At 35.4% G+C, this 18,820-nt stretch overlaps 1 protein-coding gene and 1 long non-coding RNA gene across 14 annotated transcripts in view; one reads left to right on the top strand and one right to left on the bottom strand.

Annotated features, from left to right (window-relative positions):
- LOC309647128 overlaps positions 1–18,820 on the bottom strand; it is a 467,593-nt gene that overhangs the window by 266,824 nt on the left and 181,949 nt on the right. The gene's annotated exons all lie outside the window — the stretch shown is intronic.
- Positions 1–18,820, top strand: part of CYRIB (CYFIP related Rac1 interactor B) — a 151,674-nt gene that overhangs the window by 119,670 nt on the left and 13,184 nt on the right. For 7 of the 13 annotated variants that reach the window (XM_082434092.1, XM_082434089.1, XM_082434086.1 and 4 more), the window contains 4 exons: positions 996–1,078; positions 7,799–7,920; positions 12,010–12,115; positions 18,027–18,163. In XM_082434092.1, the coding sequence (XP_082290218.1) occupies positions 1,006–1,078; positions 7,799–7,920; positions 12,010–12,115; positions 18,027–18,163 (438 nt within the window). In that variant the 5' untranslated portion in view covers positions 996–1,005. Of the gene's footprint in view, position 1; positions 85–995; positions 1,079–7,798; positions 7,921–12,009; positions 12,116–18,026; positions 18,164–18,820 lie in introns of all 13 variants that reach the window. The other 6 variants (XM_082434087.1, XM_082434083.1, XM_082434085.1 and 3 more) reach the window with 3 other exon arrangements.

Here is an 18,820-nt window from a genome sequence, read left to right as displayed (position 1 = left end):
GGTTTGCTGGCATGGGTAATCTCATTAAGGTGCTAACCAGGGACATAGACCACAATGCAGCACATTTTTTCTTGGACTTTGAAAGTAAGTCTCTTAGCCCTTCACGGCTGGTGCATAATGGTAAAGGTGAAAGATTAATTATACTCACACCACAGTGAAGGCCAGCCAGACTATTTGTTAATAAAGTATGGGGATCAAACAAAGTTTGCATGACTTTTTTCTTAATCGTAGGCAAGCATCGCCATCATATGTATAATTTAGTTTTTCATTTGCTGAAATCATGTTGAGTCTGTAGCCAGTGCTGTCCTTTCATTAGTCCATGAAGCAAGTAGCCTTATGATGAACATTCTAATAGTATGCCTTAGTGACTATGCCCAACAATCTGTTTGCTTATAATCCTATGATAATTTTTATGAAAAATCAGAGTTGTGCTGCATATCCAGAATCAATACTTTAAGTAACCTCCACAAATTACTGAGAATCCAAATTTGGTTAGAAATATATGCTTTATTTAACGGCATACAGGAAGTAGTTTAATATTCTGCTATTTTAAGGTGAAATGCAAGGGTGAGCTGTGGCCAAAACTCTTAATATTTGGCTTTGAAATAAATTGTTGTTTCAATGCAATATTAAACAAGATTACATGTGAATAATTCTTGATCAGAAATTTCTTTTTCAGAATACTAGCACTATTGGAATACTTAAAGAATTTTTCATTATAAGGCCATTAATGAAACTTGGGAGAATTTTAAGAAGAATTAGAGCAACAGTTGTGCCATTGTGTACAGGAAAACTACATTTCACCTCTAGGTCCTACATATCAGCACCTTGAGAACCCGGTTTGCTGTCTGCCAGAGCACAGTCTGGGTAACCTGAAGGACGAATTCATGGCCTAATGAACATTTTCCCTGTTACTATTTTTTTTTTTTAAGTAAATTTCAGATGTTCTTTTTTATAAAGGGATATTTTCTCTTTTCTCATTCTTGTCTTGACAGGTACCTTAACATGGGGAATCTTCTTAAAGTTTTGACATGCACAGACCTTGAGCAGGGGCCAAATTTTTTCCTTGATTTTGAAAGTGAGAAGATGATTTTATATCTATTTTTCTTTGCCTGCAGTAGACTGCGTTTGTCTTGCACTAAATGAATGTTTTCACTTTGCCATCTTTTTAACTTTTGCTTTGCATGACTGAGCTATGAATTATTTGAGTAAAATTTCTGGTGCCTTCTAGAACTGGAAGTCATATTTTATAGATTAAATTGTGATAAAATGTTTTTACTTGAATTTTTGTAAGAGACTCATATCTCTTAGTTGGACATTATTTTATAATTTGAGATCTCTAATGAAAATATTTGAGATTCTCTGAAAACATTTTTATGAAAAAATTTTGGTGGAAAGGACAAATTGCTACTTCAAGCTTTGTTAACCAGAAGCAATATTTGGGGAAAAATTTATTGCAGTTGAGAAAAATTGACTTGGTTTCAGTTACTCTGTGTACCTATTGAAATATTTTGAATACAAAATCTGTTCATGAAGGCCATTCAGAGCTCAGTAATTTGGGCATAATATTAAAAGGTAAGTGTGAACCTTAATTATTTAATCTTTGCAGATAATTAATTTGAAAAGTTAAATTCATTATATGTATTTATTTCAGGAATTCATTTTTTTTCTAACTCTAAAAAGAAAAATAATGGGTTCACAGACCTTTAAGTAATTTGCCTTCTGTTTGTTTTATGTTGCATGACCTATTATAATATGGTCTAAGAGTGGCAGGTAAGTGTCATTGACCCCTGTGCATGTTGAAAAGCTTTTGCTTTTTTGGCTGTCAGTGTTGCTTTAGCTTGTCTGGTTGTCAAATTGGGAACAGTGATATTAAATTGGTGTTTTAGTGTGAATCTTGCTATTTTAACTCATCATTAGAAAATTGTTAGGAAAGGGTGAAGAGAGAGCTTTTAGGTTATAAATCATGTGACCCCCTCCCCCCTCCCCGCATTTTCATCTGCGATTAAAACATTTGAACAGATTTTTAAATACTTAAAATTTAAGACCTTTTCTAATTTTTAAAACAAATAAATCTCTTAAAATAAATCCACAGAGAGACATTGCATTTTTCCATCAACTTCAATTTAGTTTATGTGATATTATACAATTCATTCTATTATGAATAATTTATATATTTTTTCTTTAAACCAGGACAGTTCATATGAGCACATTAATTTATAGCTTATCTCCATTTGATGGGATAATTTGTGGTCTCTGATATTTTTCTTTTATTACATTCCTATTAATGTTCCGTTACAGTTTGGGTACTGTGTGCAGGCCAGCAAAGAGTAATAATGTCAATATCAGGACCATATTGTTTGGTTTTTAGGGGACAATGTTACTGAATAGTAGTTTTCTTGACCCTTCTCAACAATTTAACAGTGCTGTTTTAAATGCATGTTTAGCATGAATCTTAATCAGCTTGGGGATGTTGAGCAGATTGCTGACTTGAAGATTATTCTTTCAGATGAGGCAACTTACATTAGAGCTGTATTTTAGTTTATTTGCATCTGTTTCAAACTTGCTGTTGTATATTTTCCTGCTGTTCTGTCTCCTTTTTACTCTTTGTCTCAAGTTCCTTACGTTTGCAGAATCTTGGCTCTGATATAGTCAAGATCTTGTTCAAGACTTGGCACTTGATCTTTTTATAAACCTAGCATTATGTTGTGGTCAAGTGAAAAGCATGAATTTACTGTAGTTTAAAAAGTATTATTTGGTCTTGGTTTTCTAATCTTTGGGAGTTTAGATCATTATCCTTAAAATTTAAATAGCTAATTTAGTAGCAGGAAAAGGTAAAAATTGCTAACAAGAACAATAATAACCAACAATGAAGAACTACATATATAAAGTGTTAACATCTTAAAGGCAGATGTAAATTAAATATTTGTTGCTTATATCAGCCAATGTAGAACTTTTGGTTTGACACTTACTGGTACACTGTAAATGAAATTTAGTGAAAACAAACTGCAGACTAGGCCAGAGTTTGTCCCTTGTTAATTCTTAGTTACATTTTTAAATGTTTTCTTTTGAATCTAACATCAGAGTTCTCTTAATCAATTTTATCTCTCATCCATTTGAATATTTGTCATCTTTTTGGAAATATGCATTTGTAAAAGTGTGTTTTAATCATTAGGCTACTATAGTGACCCCTTGAAACTTCCTTTCTTTAACCTGTTTTATACCAGATTCAAAATTGCCAACACAGTTGATTTGCCAGTTCATTATGATTACTGAGGGTAAAATCATATCCTTTTATTAAATAGAGTATTAGTACTACATTATTTATTTCTAGATGAACAGTAATATTTAGGTTACCAGAATAATTTAGCTTTACTATTTCCATCATTCTAATTGGTTAAATCTAGCTCAGTGCATCTGCATGGTTCCATACAGACAGATGTACTGGCATTTTGCATCAAGCTGTATAAAAATTAACTATTCTAGTAATTTTAAACTATGATTTAGTGGAATCCTGTAGTTTACCGAATGAAGACGGTCTTTAATCATTATCCCTTAATTTACGTGCTTGCACACACACATACTGTTTTTCACTTCAGTTCAGCTTGCCTCCTGTATGCCAGCCAGTAGGTACAGGGGATGCAAAGATAACTAAGATACAACCCTCACCTTTGGGGAGTTTTCAGTTCAGTAGAATAGAGAGAAATACAAATCATTAGAATAGATAGAAATGCAAACTAATTATTTACATAATTTACATCATTCAAGGTGTAGTTCAGGAAGGGGATTAACTTTACCTAGCTGTGAGTAGATTGGGCATGGAAGACTTTCTGATGGTGATATTTGAGTTGGGTTGTGAAGGGTGAATTAGAATGTTTCAGGCTAATTTAGTGCAGTATGTTGTAGAAAGAAGGAACAACATGTAAAAAAGCCTTAAGGCGTGAAATGACATTCTGTGTTCAGTGAAACATATCATTATCTACTCGATGTACTAGAAAGAGGGTCTTTTTCTGAAAACAAATTATACCTATATGATTTTAAGAATAGTGGTTTAATTAATATGTAAGTCCAGAATTGCCCCCTACAGTTTGGCAGCAGTTATGTTAATGACAACATATTAAAAGCAGTGAATTGGGGCCTGTACAACCTCTTCTAGTTCTTGAAATTTCTTATTTTATAATGACATTGTTAATTTATAGGTCATTCTAATGACAGATCTTTAGCCTGAGTAACTACTATATCTATTGGTTCACTAGACTGTTTCTTGGGAGAAGAGGGACTTTTATCTTTATGTCCCCTCCCAACCTTAGCATAGTGCTCTGTAATCATAGAAGTTCAGCATTCATTAGTTAACCTTGATTTAGTTATCTCCAGGTAGGCCAAAATAGGAGAGTAAATATAGGTGGTCATTTGTAAGTGAGAAATGAATCTTACTTCCTTTGATTCTTTGTTATAGTGCCTTTCCACTTAGTCATACATTTCTTCTAATTCTTGTGTCTTTTGTGTTGCCTGTTCCGCTTACCCCCCATTTACAAAAAATATTGATAATACCCACTCTTTTAGTCTAACTTTGTTTTTCCATTTTATTTTTGTGTACTTTCAATTGCTTTTGCCCCATACTTGGAAATTTCTGGTGGCATTTTCTTATATTTATTTTTCTAAAATGATGTAGGATTATATTTATTTAGAGATAAAAATGCATAATAACCTTCTTTAATACATGCTGGAGGCATATTTATATCTCTGTACCTTCTCATTCATTCAACAAATATTTATTATGGAAAATCTACTAGGTACTGAGTTTATATACTGTACAATGGTATGTACTCTACATTGAGGTCCCTGCCTCGATGAGACTTGTGGTGATTGATAGACTAAATTTTTAATGAATGAATGCAAGATTAAAGCAGACAGACCCCTTATCACAATTACAATTTTTACGTGCCTTTTAATTTTTTTCCTTTCATAGCTGATCCTTTGCCTCCTTTTGTACCATAACAGCTTCAATTTTAGCAATTATTTTCAGTGACTCTTCTGTAGGAAACTAGTGTGAATTTATTAAAATAATTAATTTTACCTTCAAATAGTACGAGCAACTGAAATATGCTGTAATTTCCCTGGAACAGCTTTTAAAACTAAGCTTGATGAGTAATCACTATGGTTACTCTCAGTAGTATAGTAGATACATTTTGCAATCAATTGAATGTCCGTCTGTTAGCTGGCTAAGTGATATGTTTTTCCTCAAGTAATAAAAGTTTTCATTTTTTGCTATGAAAAATCAAAGTGACAAGTCTTGGTTGTATTATATGATACCATTTTTGGAAAAAAATGTTTTATTTTATGGAGTCCTTTCCCCTCCCTAGTATTTCACCCTTTTGCATGACTTGCTATCAGTAAAGTAGCGCTTACCTGTCTGCTATTTTCTGTTTGTCTTCATCTCTACAGCAGTCTTCAGCAGCTTTCAAAATTATAAATGTGACTTTCCTGTGACAGTCTAAAAAATGTTTAATCAGTGTGGTGCTGGGTACTTTTTCCACCCTTAGGGGAAACTGGAATCTTCTCCTTTATTTTTAAATTTCTTGGTATTTATTAAACCTTTAATAATTATTAACCACTTCCAAGGTCTATTTAAATCTATCTGATAATGTTTCTTTTGTATGTAATTCTCAGTGTCATATTTTTCTGTTAACAGCTAGTCACCACACCCAAAATACATAGTTCAGTATGTTCAAACTTCACAAATATCTTTTACTATATAATAGTCAAAATATTGTCCTTTGTCATGAATTCCCACTTCATGAATTCAAACTATGATATGTGTCTACTATTGATGTTATGTCTGTAGTTTCACAATTCCATATGAAAAGTATAAAACTGCTGTTTTTGCATGTAAAACTATTTTTCTCTACTGCATCTGGTGTAAGTATAAAAGTTATGAGGTGTACCTTTTTTTTTTTTTAGTGTGTGTCTAACTATGACTTTGGAGAACATGGTCTGGCTAAATGTGAAAAAATACTACTACCGAATGACAAACTCTGATTTTTAAAAAATCATTTAACTATAATATCAGTATTTGCTCCTAGTAATACCTTTATAGCTTTGGACACAGACAGGGTCTTTTTAATTTTTCAGTTGACTCCTCTTGTGTAATTATTTTGTCATAACATTTTCATTAAAAAAAAAATACATGATTTCTGAAAGGAAATTTGAAAAATAAGGGAACAGATATGAAAACACAAATTCTTAAGTTGGCTTTGCATGTGAATGTTACTTATTGTTGCTGTAGTAATGTCTTTAAGTATGTTGAAATTAAAATTTGATACTGTACTTGTTAATTTAAAAAATATAAATGGTATATTTTTGACTAGTTGGCAGGTTTAATAAATGGAATTGAATTATGACTTGCCCCAAGCACAAAATAAAGTTACAGGTTTTAGGCATCTGGACTCCTAGTTTCATGTGTGAACTAAGTTTGTAAAATTTTTCTAAGGAAAGGAATAAATAGATTGTTGTATATTTATGGGGAGGTGGAATATGTGCAGAAAATTCTAGGTAGTAGTTTTATATGATTGGTGAACAAGAGATTTATCAGAAATGTTCTTAATTCGTATTATAAATTTGGTCTGCCTCCCCTACCTCCAGAGTAAGAGAAAATTTTAGCATGGAGGAATTCTGACATCAAAGTTGCTCTCTAAAACATTATGGTAATCATAATGTTTATTATTTTCAGTGCTTTATGCCTTATCTGTAGTACTGGATGTAGTCTAGTTGGAAAGATTTATGAAAAACTCAGTTTCGTCACAGAGTGGCCAATTCTCCCCTCCCCCACCCAAAAAAAGAATCAAATGTATTGAATAAAAAAGATTTATCCTTAGAGAAACAAATGACCAAGGTATTGAAAATGGGATTTTTGTCACCTCGAGTCTAACAGAGAGAAATCCAGAATTATTCATCTATTAACCTATGTTTTGTGGCTAACACCACAGGTAGTGGAAATGCCCATATGTTTGTGTTCCTGATCATGTTTTTTATAAGTATAATTTTCCATTTTTCCTCTCACTCAGTCCCAAGTGTATAGGAACTCGGTTTTTGCTTTAGTATTTCAAAATTTCAGTGATACTATTGTATCTTAAAGTATCTAGTTTTTAGTAGCCTAGTGATTCTGGAGCAGTTTCATAGTTCGAACTCCTCTGCACAGGAATCTGGACCTTTTGTTCATCAGCAGAGAAGTTCATTTGTATAGAATATAAAGGTCTTTAGAAAAAAGGAGCATCTAAAAACTTTTTTTTTTTTAGTTTCTAATTTTTTTATATCAAAACTCAGTCATTAAAATGAACTTTATAGGAAAATAGTTTATGTCTTAAACCATAGATGAGCAAGATGTATTAATAGGCCTTTCATTTCTGTTGCATTAAAATAGATCATTACTCATACATTTACAGTCATTACTGTTAGTGATGCATATAGTAGAAACAGTGATTATTAACACTCACAGTTAAAATTTTTGAATTATAATCCTTTTTTGTTTAATATACCACGTCATGATTTGTAACTTAAATAGTAATGTTTGGTGTTCCCTTGCTTCTTTGTGATATTTACAAACTTGAGGATAGTTATTCAAATGTAGAACTATGGAAAAATTGTCAGTCTTTTCTAAGAAGTGCAAAGTTAGCACTGGACAAAATGTTAGTCATCTTTAGAAAATCGGATTAATCAATATGCTTAGAGTTATTATACATGTACTAAAAAAAAAAAAATCATGTGACTCTAAATTTTCTTGTGCTTTCCTGCTATTTAGATGCCCAGCCTACAGAGTCTGAGAAGGAAATTTATAATCAGGTGAATGTAGTACTAAAAGATGCAGAAGGCATCTTGGAGGACTTGCAGTCATATAGAGGAGCTGGCCATGAAATACGAGAGGTAAAGCATGTTTATACATTTTCCAGTAAACTAAAAATTACTATGTCCCTCTTTTTAATCTCTGTTATTTTCTATACTTTATTGTCTGTTTGCATATTAAATATTCTATTTAAAGGAAGATCACTTGTATTATTTCAAAAGTGGTTGCAGTGATATAAGGGTAAAAGGAAAACAAGGTTCTATAAATATGTAATTTATATATATTAAAGAAAAGTTTATTTTTTTGGTTTATTCTCACACCTGAAATTTACAGTATCCATGGTGGCTATTTATATTGGTTTTGGAGGGGAGAACATGAGACTTTCTGTGGCTTTTTTTTGTCCTGCGAGTCTATTTTTCTGCTCCTGCTAAGCTTCCTAGGAGAAAGCTGAAACCATCCTTGTGATCTGGACCCCCTCAGCTCTGTCTGATGACTTGATACCACAGAGCAAATGTTTGGTGTGGTCTCCCTCAGCTTTCTTCTCCCAAACCTCTGAACTTATCCAGGTTTCCATCCATCTTTTTTTCCATTTCTTCTGGGTTTTTTTGTTTTTGTTTGTTTGTTTGTTTTTTTCAGAAGAAGCTGTCCCTACTTCTTACCAAGACTAACTTCTCTACCTTTGTTCTCCACCCTCCTCTGGAACTTTACTCTTTTAATTTCCTTCTCTTAATTACATTTTCTTTCTTTTTTCTTTTATTGACTCCTTCCCGGTGCATGTACGCATATACTCAAGTGTCCTGTACTACCCAAAGAAACTCCCTGGCCTCTGGACCTTATCTCTCTTTTTCTCATTACATTTCTTGAAGGCATAGCTCACACTTTGTTGCTTCATTTTTTTCCTGCCCTTCTGTTTCTGCTATTCTTCTCTGTAACTAATAGTGCAGAGGTTTTCAAGGATTGATCTCTTGGGTTTACAGACCATATGGAACCTGATTCCTCTAATGACATTTGGAGTACTAGTAAAGGAAGAAATAAGCGCACACACCTGAAGACACTGAGTCACTAAGTGTTTTGGACTGAGGGGCCACAGGTTTGGGTGATTGACTGGATGTTTAATGTAAAGGAGAAGGAGGAGTTAAATGATTCCATGGTGTCTAGTTTAGATTAGCAGTTGGTGGTATCATTAGCAGGGAAGTTATAGATAATGTGAATTCCATGTTTTACCTCTCCTTCACTGGACTGCTTGTTTCCTGAGTGTCTTACGTACGTACAGTTACTTGCCTTTGTTTTTGTCTGGAATGTGCCCTTCTTTTTTTCTTTTCCTGTTCAATTGCTATCCTTCCTTCAAATCCCAATAATCTTCTACTTCCCTGTACTCTTTTGCCATAGCACCTTGCACATGTTTTTTTATGGTAGCCATCACTTTTTTTTAAACCATTGATATATGATGTCTGTATCTCTACTGCTGTACCTCTAGCTTGAGGAGGGTAAACTTGGTTTCTTACTTATTTTTGTGTTATCAGCACCTAGTATAGTGCTTAGTAAGCAGTTAGTAACTGTTGAAGAAATAAATGCAAGAGCTTTAGATTAATCTTGCCAATATTATTAGCTTGAGTAAAACCTTAAGATCTCAGTAAATGAAGGCATGTAACCATTTCTGTGAATTTCAAGTTCCCTAAACATATAAAAGCTGAGTATATACCAAATATATAAAGAACAGATATAACTACCAAAACTGCCATAGGTCAATGTGAAGACTTAATTGACTTAGTAGAACAACCATTCTACCTATGAAAAAACACACAATAGAAAAATGTTCAGGTTTACAATAAATGCCCATCACTGTCAAGAAGTTTTACTGCATTCAGTAATAAAGTGTTAAAAGTTTAATATTGGTTGGTTTATGAAGAAACAGGTAGTCTTAATGCAAGTGGTATTGTAGAATGGTATCTTTTTGGAGGTCAGTTTGGCAAGGTATAAAATTAGATGTGTAAAATTATTTATACTCTTCTATCAGATACGTAATTTTAGAAAATATTCTCCAAAAGGCTATCATTCGAGAGAGAGGTAAATGTAAAAACCTTTATGGCCAACTTATTCATCGTAGCAAAAATGTGGAAGCAATTCATAGAGTCGTTTTGAGGATAAAGTTAGATAATCCATCAGCAAAGACACATAGAAGCTGACACATAGAACATAGACTGAGCGTTTACTGTTATTACTGTGCTAATGATGTGGATTATATATATTTGTTTAAATAGTACTTTATTAAACATGATTCTAAAATTGAATAAAATTTGTTTTAAGATATAATCTATTAAATAAATAAAGCTTATTCTCTAGAATAAACCACTAGAGAGGGAAATAAGAACTTTTCCTAATGCTTTGATGTATCCATAACAGTTTTAACATTTTTGAAAATGAAAGTTATAATACTTGCTCCATGACAACCTCACCATTGACATTTTACTTAAGTGCCCTTTTTCATGTTGGGCTATGATGGGTGCTGTACCAGAAATGTTATCTAACAGCAGTAAAACTGATCTGAGAGGAGAAAGAATCAGAATTATAAGGAGAACCATAAAATGTCATAAAAGAGCAGACAGTGTCTTCAGTTCTAAATCCAGGCAAGGCAGGGCCAAGGAAATAGTTAACTATTCAGTTATGAAAATGGGTGACATTTGCTGGAGCATTTTAATATTACGAGAATGAGTTGATATTTAGAAAATCATTTTTAGATCCTTGCAAGAAAGTTTGGATAGACTTCTGAGGAGAAGAAAATAAATTTTAAAATTCTATCTATCTGCTTATTTCCCAAGTAATAAACAAATTTTTACTACCTGATATGAAACCGTTGAGACTGCACTTGAGGCTAAAAGGATTTTTTCATATACATCAGGATACTATCACAGTCCCTTTGAAATAGTCACATTAATACAATGTGAAATAAGGTTTGTTACATGTTGTAATGTCTGGTTTTCTTTAACATTACAATATTTCTAGATAGTCATATAAGTGGGATTCATTTCAGACTCCTATTTGTTTATATAAAAAAATCAAGAAAATTTGAATACAATGGCAAGCTTATAAAGCAAATTGCTTAAACAATGTGTAGCCCATTTATTTAGTTTGTAGCTAATTTATTTGAAGCATCTTCTAAATCTATCTGGATTCAGTTTTATTTTGCTTTCTTATTTTTTGGTTTTGTATGGATGGAGTCAGAGTACTAGTGTCTTGGGAAAATCTAAATGTGCCATTTAGATTTCTGATATGTTATAAACAGGCGTTGGTTATGCGTTTCACCTTTCAGATGGTGTGTTTAGCTCATTTGAAGATGTTAGAGAAAGCAAACCAAGGTGTGGAAAAACGGTGAAGAAAGGCATCTGTAAGCAAAAGGAAGATGAAAGCAAGAAAGTATATTTCTTTGGGAATAACCCTCTGTATTTACAAATGAATGCCTGATGGCTTGGAAGACTGGACAGAGAAAGAGCATATTCATGTTTATTTTAGAGTCTCTAGATTATGTTTTATTTTCTCCCCTTTCACATTTGAAGCTAGTTTTTCACCTCATTCAGGAAAACTTAAAAAAACTTAGACTCCAGAATAGGATTTTGGTTACAGGGAGGGGATAAGTGACAATTTCTGAATCACATTTTTTTAGGCTGATTTAGGTTTTTAAGTGTTTGGTAACTTTTTAAAAACTAGGTTGGACCCTGGAATTTGAATGATTGAAAGTTTATTAGCCTTTTCCCAGAGTTGGGTCTTATTTCATTATTGCCTGCCTTTTTTGGTTTCCTTTTATTCTACGAAAATAATCCTTAAAACAAAGAATTTCTAAGAAAGCTTGTCTGTGATATTGGAAACATTTTGGTTTCTTTTTGTGGCTCTAAAAAGTATCAAGGCATAATATACCTAACAAACATACATTGTGTCATTTTTTCCCCATCTATCCATATCCATTGCAAGAATAAGGAAGACTGTATTATAATAGGTTTAAAGTATCCATGGAGTTGAGAAGGCCACTCTTAGCATTTCTGGGTCCATTATTCTGAATTTCATGGACTGTACCAGGGTTTCCTGTGTTTGCCCAAACCTATATTTTAATGTAAAAATAATACTGTTGTGATTTTTTAAAAAATCTAACTATTTTTATTCTTTGGATTTTGAAGGCCATCCAACATCCAGCAGATGAGAAGTTGCAAGAGAAGGCATGGGGTGCAGTTGTTCCACTAGTAGGCAAATTAAAGAAATTTTATGAGTTTTCTCAGAGGTTAGGTAAGTTGAAAGTTTTGTCATTATGACTTGCCTAGTGAAAAAGACAGTTATTGATACTGGAAGTTATTTACAGTATTTTATGTTCATATTGCTAAATTTATATGTTTCATAGGTAAAGCAGCTTGGTAGACTATGAGATTATAGCATAATCTTCCTATCATCCTGTTCAACCAGGTGTTCAATTTATTTAGACCATTTTCCTCAACAAATTTTGACTTCCATAAGGAAATTTCTGATTTTTTGCAGCCTACAGGGTGCTACTATGGGAAACAGCTTGGTAGAATTTCTCTCCAGCTCCATAGCACATCCTTTCCCATATGTGGGAACTAATCCAAGGTCTCCTGGGTTATTTAGATTTTTGTGTTCTTAAGATCATGGCTGATTATGATCAGTTCATGTACCGAAAACTGTACAAGATGAGAGATAGGAAGCTAATGTTATATGCGAAGTTATCGAGGGAGTCGTTAAGTAACAAGAATTCATAACCATCTGCTTCTTCCCTCACATGGGAAAAATTATTTAGAGATCAGAATTGTGCCTTTAATACAGTGAATAAGCAAAATTGGAGTTCTTTTACTTGGAGAAGGAGGAGGCAGAACAGGTAAGATTTAGCTATTTAGCTGCTTGTGTAATTTGAAAGATGTAAATTGGAAGAACTTTACTTTGTGAAGTTGGGAGCATAGGGGAGGAGTGGTATAGATGTGTGTCAGAAATTTGAAACATTTCAGTTTAAGTTTTTGATACGTGCTTTTATATAGTTTTGCTTTTTGAATCATATAAATGTGTTATATATTCTAAATAAGTACATACAATTTGATAAGGAAACCAGTACTGTAAGATAGAAGTCAACTGGGGGCTCATAAGCTAAATTTAGACCTGAGATACGGTTTGTTTGGCCCGCATGGTTTTTAGAAATTCCTGATTAATTGCCAGGTTTTAAAATTGGTAATTATTTGTGTTGTGTGTGTTTTAAGTCTTCGGTTGCTTTGGAAAAATCCACAGCTTAGCCAGCAGTTGAGCAATGGATCTGCCTCTCAGTTGGCTAAGCTAAGTGGCAAACCGACTCTGTGTCCATTAGTTAGGGCATGTGCTTTCTAGTTTGCAGTGGGTCTCTACTGCATCCTGGTTTTTTATATCTTGCTCTCTTTATGTCTTTATATTAGCTACTTGGCCATTTGTGTTTACAACCTCTGCTTCAAAGTTGAAGTTCTATTATTATTATTTTTTTAATTTGAGCTTTTTATTTTTTTAAGTATTTATTTATTTATTTTTGTCTGCGTTGGGTCTTCATTGCTGCGCAGGCTTTCTCTAGTTGTGGCGAGCCACGGCTACTCTTCGTTTCGGTGCGCGGGCTTCTCGTTGCGGTGGTTTCTCTTGTTGCGGAGCACGAGATCTAGGCGTGCGGGCTTCAGTAGTTGCCGCGTGCAGGCTCGGTAGTTGTGGCTCATGGGCTCTAGAGCAAGGGCTCAGTAGTTGTGGCACACGGGCTTAATTGCTCTGCGGCATATGGGATCTTCCCGGACCAGGGCTCGAACCCGTGTCCGCTGCATTGGCAGGCGGATTCTTAACCACTGTGCCACCAGGGAAGTCCCGTGAAGTTCTGTTTTTTTTAAAACGCCCATATGTTTTAAAAAGTAAGAGAATTGCTATTTTTCCTTAGATGCAATATACACTGTTAAATGCAAAGACAAATAATAGTTGAGATAGAAGTGTTTGTGTAAATTGTCCTTTTCTTACTAGAAATAAGAATTATCAATTAGTTTCCTCGAGCATGACAGTCAGTTCTTTCAGTCAAGTGTCTACGTAGTCTGTAGCTTTGTAACCTCAGAGAGCCTAGGTCTTTTCATTTTAGTTATCTTCACTACTTATTTAGAGTTTTGTTGTGTTGCTAGTTCCTAGATGCTTTTGAAGTTAAATTGCTTTAGATGTTGCTCAGGTCCTACTCAGGTTCATCTTGGCTTCTTAGCATTTGCCAGTTAAAAAAAAAAGAATAATTATAAAATAGACCAAACCCATCAGGCTTACATATTTTCTCATATTTTAACTACTGGAATTACATCAGTTTAGTGTTGTGTGTTTCGGCACAGGTGCTGGGTTCCATTTCAGCAGAGGATATAGTAACACAGGTAATAGTAGAAAGCTATCAGTTTTTTATTCTGTCATGTGGGAGCCTTGAACCTTCATTGTGTAGTCTAGGGCTTCTGTAAAGGTATGAACAAAGTACAAATTTAAGATCTGGTGGTTTACTCCTCATCTCTCGGCCAGTAACCTGGTTTATAATGTTTCCAGTTTCCTTGCTGACAGGGTACATGTCTTTGCTTGCATGTGATAGGAACTCAATGTTGAATGAGTGAGCAAGTGATAGATTAATGAATACGTACATCTGATATATCAAATATGTGTCGGATATTCAGGAGAAGCAATAATAATGGATTTTAGGCTTTCAAGGCATAATGGCCTGTGTTTGAATTCCTCTGTTTGCAGTTATTAGCTGTGTGGCCTCGGCTACATCATTTAAATTCTCTGAGCTTCAGTATCCTATCTGGACCTCCAGTCAGTTGAACCCTCTGCTTTAAGTCCACTTAACCTCTCTTGTCTCTTTTCTTCCTACCTCACTGTTGAGCCAGAGATGAGGATAAATACCACAGACAGCACACAGAGCACCGCACAGCTGTGAAGATGCACGTGGTCCTTCAGAATTCCAAGACGGTTGCTTGGTTCAAGCACTACAGATAAACCACGGGGTGTACTCCAGAAGAGGGACCCTGATCCCTTGCTGGTTTGCATATTTGTAGACGGACAGGGAAGGGACCACTTGACTAATTTGGAAGACACTGAGCTTTGCCAACATGGTTTAACCTTGCTGGCACGGGAAACATCCTGTACTTGCTTGTTTCAGTCTGAGGCCTTCCCAGTTGAGGCAGCTATCTGAGCGAAGGTTGTGTGGCCAGACAGTACATAAACTGCTTTGTGTCTCCTCAGTCTTCCTGTTCCAGGGACTTATAGGGGCCACCTCCAGGGGTCATAGTGAGTGAGTCTATCCAACGTGTCGACCCCTTTTCACTGGGCTAAATTTATCAAAATCTGTTCAAAAGGTTCTGAAGTGCCCACGACAGTGGTGGTATTACCTCTTGGCTGTTTCAGACCCCCCGCACTCCATATCCTTTGGGTTCTCTTCTGGGGATTCAAAGAGTGCTCTTTGATAGTGGATGGTTGGCAGTTGGTGAGAATATATGGCTCTTGTCTGTAAAGGAGCCTTCTCTTCCTAGTCATCTGTTGTTTCCCCTTCTGGATCTACTTTGTGGACTGATCTGTCATTATTTCTCCATTCAGTCTCTTCCTTGCAGCCTTCTTACATAACTTTGGCTTCTGCACTGGTTTACCAGCTAATGTTTTCCAGAATTTAGGGCTTAAGTAGTCCACTAATTTCCTCCTTGCCATCTACCTTTTGTAAGAGTCATAACCACATGATTTTGTTTCAGGAGCTTCATCAGAGAGACCAATCCCTACATCATCTCTTCTTTGACCTCCCTTTCTTTCTGACTCAGCCAGAGACCTGAGCCACCTTCTGAGATCCTCTGTCTCTGATTCCCCTCTTGTCGCAGGGCACTGTAGTCTAGTAGGACTGTCTTGTATCAGCAGAGGGCCCCAGGCTGATCTAGCTGCTTCAAAGGCAAGTAAGCAGCCTTATCATTTTGAGTTTCTCTTTCATGGCAGATGTGCCATTGAGGACTTCAGCTGTTCACGGACAGAAGTTCTCCCCGGTCATTGGCCATCCCAGGTCAGCCATGACCTGACTCACCCCTCGGTGTGGGGCTGAGGAGTGTCTCCCATTCCCCAGAGCGGTGAGCACTGTAGATGCTGGACTTCACCCTGAGGCTGGATCAGATCCAGGAAATGAGAATTTCTTTTTTCTTTAACAGCTTGTAACAGTATTGGTGTTTTTTGTTTTTGTTTTTAAAATGGTTTTTCCTGTTCTCACATCTCTCAAACTTTGTTTTTCCACTTACATTAATGCTGACACATGAGATGAGTATTGGGAGAAGTAAGCCATTTTTCAAAAGAGCCAAAATTTTTTTCCTTTTAATTGATCCTCACATCCACTCTTGCACCTCTATAAGCCATCCATACTCCCACAATGTGTTCTCCACACTGCAGATGAAGTGGAGATATTAAATGCTAATCTGATGATGTCACTACCCTGCTTAAATAGTTTCTCCAGGGACATTTTGATGACACGGCCAGGGTGCTTATTAATGTGGCACACAGATGGTCCTCATATTGTTTTAGTCTTAGGTTCCTCTGCTTCTTGCCTCTCCATTCCCCTGTACTGGTTGTCGTGCGTTTCTCTACTACGTCACGCTCTTCTCAGTTCAGGATCTGGCTCCCTGCCCTGTTTGCAAACTCCTCCTCGTTCTTAGTGCACAGTCCAGTCTCAGCCCAGATGTCGTGTATTCAGGGAGGTCTTTTCCTGAGTCTTGAACTAGGTAAGGTCCCGTTTTTATACCTTCCCACGGTGCTGTGCCCTTCTCCTTCTTAACACATATCCCAGCTGTAGTAAGTTGTCTCTCTTCTCTGTATAATTAGGCTCTGTGTGGGCATAGGGCATGTCCATCTTCATCTGTTTCCCCAGTGCCTGGCACATGTTAGACCATCAATACATTTTCTGACTTACTATAAAGAAAAAGATAGTAGCTATCATTTGGAGTTACTGTGTGGATTACAAATAGTGTCTAGCTCAGTACCTGCCACATAATAGACACATAAGGAGTACTTACTGTTGGTACTGATCAGTAAATTAATCTTTTATAAGGTTGCAGAAGGCTAGTTAGAATGTCACTTTTTTTGAGAAACAGTTTATTATGGTGGAAAAAATAGGGCTGTGAAATCAGAAACACCTGGCATTTATGAGCTATACCCTTGGGGGTCTAACCTCTTTGAAACTCAGTTTATCCATCTGTAATGCCGATGTCATAGTTGATGGTGAAAGTTAAATGACAGACTAGGTTAAATGCATAAGTATGAATGTTGGTTCATAATTGGGTCTTCATAAACGGTAGAGTTGGTATTTTTTAAGTGAAAGGTTGATGATCTGACATAAATTTGTTATCACTAATAAATATTTGTTTATTAATCTAACATTTATTCATAAATGTCAGATGACCATCTAACTCTGCAAGCTCTTGTTTTCTCTGAATAGGATCTACCATTGTTTTCTGATTCTGCAATCTGTAACTGAAATAGTTTGATTTCTGTGATTTTTTTTTTTTGAAGTGCAATCAGTATTTCCATGTTTAAATGGAATATAAAATAAAGTGCTACGTCTGGCATTCCAAAAGTAGCAGTTGTTTCAAAGGAACAGTTTTATTTATATAATAAATTAGAATATTTATATTATGGTCCTGAGATACCAAGTTCTAAAACACTCAGCTAATTATTAAAGCAAATATTTGGTTTCCTTTAGTAACTGAAAGAAAGCAGTTTGTGTTTATAAATAAACAGCATATTCAAAGTATGTGAAGTTGGTAATTCATTCACACCCATGTACCGATTTGTCTCTGTGGCCACAGTGCCCCTGAAGAAGTTACTCAGCTGTAGTAACAGTTAACCATTTCATAAAAATCAACACAGTAGAATGTGAAAATAATATAAAATTTGTCCTTTGATCCTGGTATCTCATTCAAATTCACATTCCGCATGATTTTGAATTTGTGTTTACAGAAATTGAGTTAGTCACTTCAGGGTTTCTATTCTAGTAAACAGTATTCAGTTTGAGTGTTACGTTTCGATAATCTGGCTTTTAAAGAGACCTTACTTTTATGGGAATTGAAATCAAAACATTTTAAAATCGCTCACGTTTTAATAAACAAATATCAGATACAAACAACATTGTAATCTTTTTATTCTTTAGAAGCAGCATTAAGAGGTCTTCTGGGAGCCTTGACAAGTACCCCGTATTCTCCTACCCAGCATCTAGAGCGAGAGCAGGCTCTTGCTAAGCAGTTTGCAGAAATTCTTCATTTTACACTCCGGTTTGATGAACTCAAGGTAGGATTGTCCTGCTGGTCCTCATTGTTATGGAAATCAGGAGTCGTTCAAAGAGCACTAGGAGGAGATGTCTGGAGACCTTTTTAAAATGTGTTTAAATGCCTGCTGGTCCTTAGCAAAAATGCAGGATTTAACAATTATGCAGGCCTTTTGGTATATACATAGCAAACAGCAAATTACCCAATATTCAGTTTTCATTTTTTAATTTATTTTACTTATTTATTTTTTGGCTGCACTGGGTCTTCGTAGCCGCGCACAGGCTTTCTCTAGTTGCGGCGAGCAGGGGCTATTCTTCATTGCGATGCGGGGGCTTCTCATTGCGGTGGCTTCTCTTGTTGTGGAGCACAGGCTCTAGGCGCGTGGGCTTCATTAGTTGTGGCTTGCGGGCTCACTAGTTATGGCTCGCAGGCTCTAGAACACAGGCTCAGTAGTTGTGGCACACGGGCTTAGTTGCTCCGCAGCATGTGGGATCTTCCTGGACCAGGGATTGAACCCGTGTCCCCTGCATTGGCAGGCGGATTCTTAACCACTGGACCACCAGAGAAATCCATCAGTTTTCATTTAACTTCATTTTAAAAATCATCTCTGAAACAACAATATTGACTTTTTCTAATATATTTTTTTCTGCTCATCCCCACTTTTTTCAACATTGTTCTA

Source organism: Balaenoptera physalus (genome assembly GCF_965194825.1).
Source record: "Balaenoptera physalus genome assembly, chromosome: 17".
NCBI classification, from domain to species: Eukaryota; Metazoa; Chordata; class Mammalia; order Artiodactyla; family Balaenopteridae; genus Balaenoptera; species Balaenoptera physalus.
The sequence above is the reverse complement of the archived record's forward strand: the minus strand, read 5'-3'. Positions and strand labels throughout refer to the sequence as shown.